We start from the raw sequence: 6,278 nt of genomic DNA on the forward strand, positions 1-6,278 counted from the left end.
AAAGAGTCTGTATGGGGCGCCACGTCGTGAAAATACTCTTTGCACAGACGATCGGCAGCGGGGTGCGAGTGCGTTCTGGGTCCTGAGCCTTTAACATTAACAGACATTTCTTTATGATTTGTAAAGCGGCTAGCTTATTTGAGGGAAACGAGCCTAAACTCCTTACGCCTATGGCATGCAACCCAAATATAACTGGCCCTTGGATTCTACTGAGTTGGTGTTAGTCAGGCGCCGCAACTTTGACTTTATGGCCTGGCTATGCAGGGATGTGCAGAGTGGACATTGCAAGAAGGTAGGCCTATAATGTTGATGAATTTTTATGGCTCGTGAAAATCTGTTCCCAAAGAGCGCCAACAGGCTTAATGGTGTCGCAAAGGTCTAAGAGTTTTGAACGGGTTTTAAGAAATATGTACTTACAAGCTCGAATTTCTGAGTAAGGAAGTTTTGAGCTTTCGGAAGCATACGCGCAAAAGAGCTGAGGTAACTTTTGAGCCTAGTAAGGCGTAGTTGCTGAGCCACGACTGTCACTTTTCATGTAGGCTATTTCCGTGTCTGCCAACGAGCGCAGTCATCGTGAAACATTGGGCTACTAAGAAAAATTAGCGGATGCTTATACAATTCCTAGCTTGATTTGCGACAGCGCACGAAGCCCGAGGCGTTTTAAGGCGCGCCTTCATGACATCGCTTCAGGTCAGGTGAGGTCCCCCCCCCCCAATTTATGTGACGTAACTTCCGACTTCGTGACCTGAGTCATGCCCGGATTTTTTAAAACTACTTAAAGGCCCACTGTCCACCCTCCGGTCGAAAATATTTTCTTCCCCGGTGACTGGGAGACTTCGCCCCTGGAACGCAAGGCCGCAAAATGTTTTTGAAAAGAGTAACTAATAACGCAGTTACAGCCACCGCAATCACCCGATTCTATCCTGCCTCTCTCCTTCCGTTCCCTCGGAAAGGTTTTTCGCTCTCCTGCCCGAGGTCGTCTAGCCTCCGCAATACAAATTCCCCTTCCTCCTCCGCGTTTGGCGGGAGGTGGGGCGTGGCTCTCCGCGAGCGCGAAAAAAAAAAAAAAAAACGGTCGAGGGAGCGCGCGCCGCTGGATTCAGTCTGGCCGTGGCGAGGGAAAAGCGCGCTGCGAGCGGTAGACGCCCATCCTTCTCCCGTCAGTAAGCGAGACGGACCAATGGACGTCGTTCCCGGTACGTACGTCATTATCGGGGCCCGTCGGGCCAGCGCAGGAAGCGGTGAAGCTGGCTTCTCAAAGGAGAGCATGAGGGAGCTTTGAATTGTATTTTCGATGCTTTGCGGCGCGCGTGTCGCTGTAGAATTTTGCACAGACTATCTCCAGTACCTGATCGAAACACTGGGCTTCTTTTCTTAAAAGGGCCTTCCCTGGACAGTGGCCCTTTAAGGTCTGGTTACTTACATGACTAGTCATGACTGGTGACATGACAGGTACAATATCTGCTACATGGCTTCTGCATAGCATTCCTTGTCAAATTAGTCATGAGTCATGTTATGATATGCGTTTCCCAACCACTCATCTCGGGTCTTGCTTAGTCGCACGCCTCACCTTATCACATACACAAGGCATTGCTATTCTTGCTGCATTGCTATACACAAGGCAGCAAGCACCGACCTAGTGTGACAGCGACTTCGCTGAGAAACGTCCTCAAAGAATTCCTTACGTTGTCGCATAAAATATGTCTTAACTTCTGTGAACGGCCCCTCCTTGACGCTTTTCCACACATCACGCAAGCCCGCGAGGAAAATGTGTTGTTTTTGTGTAAGTGTTCTAAGCACCGCATGCTAAGTGGTTATGGCCCCGTTACAAACCGTTAGCTCTGATGGCCCGAGGTTTCTATGCCTGCTGCGGACCACGACCAGAGATTAGCACAGCGGGGACATATTAGCGTTTAACGTGTGGGTCTACGGTAATACGTCCCCGATTAGTGAAAACGCAAAAATGGTCTACGGCTGGTGATGGACACATCATCTGAGGTACGAACTACTTAACTGAAGCTGCTAAACATAGTAAGGACAGAGGGCTTATGGTAGTGCATTAACAATGCTTACTTTCGGTCAAGTGGACAAAATACAATATATGCAACATACAGAAGCACGTGAGACGAAAGTATCTATATTAAACGTTCGTCGGGTATCCTGAACAAATGCAACAGCATACTCTTCAAAATATACCGATCGGAGCATGCCGAAAAGAAATTTTCTCCAGGTCTAACCATTTTCTTGCTCAGGTTCTAGTTTCATACAAAATTGGCTTCTCAGTAGTAACTTCTGGTTAATGCTATGTTATTTGGCGTATTTGCCTGACTCGGTCAGAGTTAATTTTAAATATTGGTCTTGTGTAATGGCGAACCCAAACAGTGTTCTCAGCTACGGTAAGTGTAGCGCCATTCGGGCTAATCTTAGGAACGAACAAAATACCATAGATGATGCGGAGATGAGCGCTTGTTCGCCTGATGAGCGTAAGATGTCGCTACTAGTATGCCTGTCGTCGCTGTAGACAAGGATTTATGGAATAGCTCTGGCCGTATCAGGGAAGTACCGCAACGAAACACAGCATTAAACAATAATTACCACTAAATAACTCCGTGTGAAATCTTTGCCAAAACAAGCAAACGGTTAGTCTGAAGGAATTGTTTTCGGTGTACTCCGAGCGAAGCAACTGTCGAGATTGGGGGCACTATGACACAAGAGCTTTTTTGGCAACAGTATATGTATGCAGTGCACAAAGAACTTCAGTGCAAGGGGTCATTTTCTCATTACAAAGAATGCAGTAACTTCAACGAGGTTTTCCGTGTGCGAGGATACATGAAGAAAGATGAGACGGCGGCAGAATAGAACATACATGCGCCGTTGGAAAGTTCCGAGTGTCTGGGATCGAGTTCGTGCGTAGCCATGCAGGGCACCGAAGTCCAGGCCGAATTCGGTGTAGGGAACTGTACACAGCGCTGGCGTCCACGTCGTTGATCGCATCTCGCGCACATCACATACCACAAAAACACCCGGCGAAAGGATAGGTGCGATAGCCTGCCGTTTTCAAGTGCTGCGTTTGTCCCAGACTTTGTAGACAAGACGTGATCTTCACTCTAAAGGCGGAGTGGTCCGTGAATAATACTGGGGCGGGGCGTGTAACTTCCATCATAGGTCGAGCCGTCTGTCCGAATATGGTGACAGTTGACAAACGACTGAGGATGCTTGACGCATCCGGGAGTCCTTGGAAAATACCAGCCAGGCAGGAGTATATAGCCGACGACAAAATCACAGAGGCCTTCTTCTAACTTCTCGGCAATAAGCTGTAGGCTCCGGCGCGTTTGCTAGTCCACCAGACAGCATCGTCTGCTTCTGGTCTTGCAGAAGAACAGCGGTCCATATGTCCAGTGACGCCGGGAAGTCTTCTAGAAGAAGGCCCTGGCCGGCCGTCATACGAATGTCACCTTTGATCCGACGTGTGTCGTCTGCGGTATGGCGTTGACAGTGTTCAGGGCCTGGAGAGCCAGTCGGTTTGCCAGGCGCGCTCGGTTCGTGGCGTTCAGGTACTGCTCGTGGGCTGCGTTTATGTACCTGTGCACAGAAAATAACCGAATGCATTCAAGTTTTACCTACGTTTCCAAGTTGTAAGAATCTAAAAAGTGGCATGGGATCTAGATGCTCTGGGCACTACGGTCTGAAGGCAGTTCACACTTGCATATTACATCTTGTTAACGCTTGCTCTAAAAAGAGGTGCACAATCCTAAGAACTTGGTACAAAGCTAGAACCACATTATTTAGCTTCGTGATGTGGCGCGCATGGAGAATGCAAGGCCAGATTCACACTGTGTCGTCAGCATCTGGACCATATGCCACCTTCTCTTGCCGCCTGACGGTATACGATACGTCGGACGATACGACAAGCCGTGTTCTCTATGGCAACTCCAGACTACACCTTAAAGAGTTCTCATTGACACTCATATTGTGGTAAAGCCATTTGCCGTGTTCGCTAGGCAAATGCGTACATGGGCATTTCATGGGTATTCCATAAGCTTCCGCTGTTCATTTTATCTGGTCTTATTTAGTATGAGGAAACATCAGACGAAAACAGTGAGCGCTCAATCGCAGAAATCAAGAGACAGCGGGTCCTGACTCCTGCCGCAGGCGGTAACCGTCGCCACTGCCAGCACCTGCCGGACAGCTACTGGTTGCGTCATGCAGCCAATGCCAAAGTGCGGATCCCGACGAGCTAATAGTCCGGTCGCTTCCAGCAGGCTCTCGAAAGCCACGTCTTCGTCATACAAGCACTGCCAGATCACCAATCGCATCCGAAATGAAAATTAGAACCTTATGGAATACGACCACAGGAGGGCCAAAATATGGACAAGTCAGAGACTAGGCCTTCTCATGAGCTTCACTTAATTCTGGTCAGTTTTTTGCACTCTTACGTGGTCAAAAGCGACGGAAGCAATTATCCTGTGTGCTTAGATGGACTACGACAGTCAATGTGAACACCCTGAGTAGCAATAGCCTCGGTACGTTTAGAGCTGCGTGCAAGGAGAGGGGCGAACTGACCTTCGGTACATCTTGCACTCCTCCTGTTCCTTGGCCTCCTGTCGCATGTAGCGTATCATCATGAACCCGATGCCGAACGAGTAGAAGAACAGCACCACCACGATGTAGAGCAGGGCCTGGCGCTGGCTCGCCTCGGACTCCCGGTCGTCGACCACTGGTGATCCCGTGGCCGAGGCATTGGACCACAGGTCGTCCTCCGGGCCACGTGATCCGTTCGACGAGGGCGAGGAGGAAGACGACGAGAGGTTGGCCGTTAGCGAGAGCAGCAGCCGGGTCATGTTATGGCAGTGCACGTCTATGGCTGATGATGGTCCGCGCTGGACGTTGCGTGGTTGCACCGGAGCCATTCGACGGCGTCTCCGTGCGTCCAGACCAGAGACCCGACACTTGCTCCACTCGATGTTTATCTGTAGTTGGCTTCCTTTCTAGTCACTTTGCCCCCTTATTTTGGAAGCGGGACTGATCCCCATCTGGTTCGAAACGTGAATATCTATCCTTGAAAAAAGGTACAACTCAGCCTAGTCGTTACATCTGTGTTCCAAAATCTCGCTTCAAATAAATGTCTGTTCTGCTTTGTGCGCGTGGCACTACGAATTCTTACAAAACTTGACAGATCTTGAACAAAGTACTCGCGGACTTGTTGCCTTTTTAGACCGAGTCTTGAGGCATGCCAAAAATTATGATGTTAAAGCAAAATAGTTCATTTTTCTTCAGCGACCCCACTCTGGAACTCGGTACTTTTCATACCTTGTTCAAACGTTATCAGCGGTTCTCTAGCATATGATGTACATTACTGCTACGTTGTTCATCACTTCTTGGTACAAAGGTGATGCACTACAGGCGTCTGGAGAGGCTAGCCTTGTATTGTCAGGTAACTGAATCTAGAATTGGGGTTGGTCTCCTTGCAAAGTGTATTCAACAGCTAGAAGTGGCTTTGTAAGGTGCGGTCAGCACGGTGCTGTTCACGTCGTACGTAACGGCTTGTCGGTAGGCCATGTTCGTCATCTTGCATTGGTGAATTGGCAGTGCTGTTTGAGCAGCCCGACTTCTAGCCACCCATATGAAGTGTTCTGAGCTTTTACGTGCTGAAGACTCGTCCGGTTATTAGAAAACTAACCTCTATACTTCGCGTGCCTGGTAGCGTTTCACGACTGTTAGGGTGCCCAGCTAAGCTTGACGAACCCTAAACCGCATTATTTTGTATTTTTTGATCTTCGTAAGCTCAAACTACCGTTGTCTGTAGCCGATACAAAACACGATCTGTGGTTACGGAAATAATCTTACAGGATTTCTTGTGCACTTTCACGAGCTCTAGGAAGAGTGTCACTACCTGCTACGTAAAAGATTGTAAAAGTTTCCTGTGGTCTGTTTCTTGAGCTTTGCTCGTAGGTTTTCGTCTTTATTCCACGAAAGCTTCCTGAGCTAATCCACATATGTGGTTTTCTCTAATAGTTCAGTGCATTTGATGTGCGATGAACTTAGCTTATGGTCACCGAAAAGTTCCTGCTGTCACTATGTTCGTGGTCCCCGAGATAGAAGACCTTTATGCTTGATGCTGAGGCTTAAAAAGCAATTCTTGTTTGTTTTATTAAGCATATAAATTTTTTACTTCTTTCGTATGCGAGTCTTGTTAAGCATTTGAGTGGGCATTTATCGCTTCTTCTTGAAATGCCTGTAGCCGGCCAAGCACAAGGAGGCGTCCGGAAACAAGATTG

General features: G+C 48.4%; 1 protein-coding gene across 1 annotated transcript; it reads right to left on the reverse strand.

Annotated features, from left to right (window-relative positions):
* Nucleotides 1-1,928: 1,928 nt before the first annotated feature.
* Nucleotides 1,929-5,655, reverse strand: LOC146181891 (uncharacterized). Its single transcript, XM_084575570.1, has 2 exons — nt 4,564-5,655; nt 1,929-3,582 (listed from the first exon to the last, which is right to left on the reverse strand). Exons 1-2 carry the CDS (start codon nt 4,908-4,910, stop codon nt 3,441-3,443), a joined length of 489 nt encoding a protein of 162 aa, XP_084431696.1. The 5' UTR covers nt 4,911-5,655; the 3' UTR covers nt 1,929-3,440.
* Between the last annotated feature and the right edge of the window lie 623 nt (nt 5,656-6,278).

This window comes from Amblyomma maculatum, chromosome 8 (genome assembly GCF_055883805.1).
Source record: "Amblyomma maculatum isolate TAMU_Amacu chromosome 8, ASM5588380v1, whole genome shotgun sequence".
NCBI lineage: Eukaryota > Metazoa > Arthropoda > Arachnida > Ixodida > Ixodidae > Amblyomma > Amblyomma maculatum.

Excerpts from the sequence above, each read along its gene's own strand:
- LOC146181891 (XM_084575570.1), bottom strand. The coding sequence starts at position 4,910 with ATGGCTCCGGTGCAACCACGCAACGTCCAGCGCGGACCATCATCAGCC. Across the intron at positions 3,583-4,563 it reads GAGTGCAAGATGTACCGAAG|GTACATAAACGCAGCCCACG; the intron begins GTCAGTTCGCCC and ends TTCTGTGCACAG.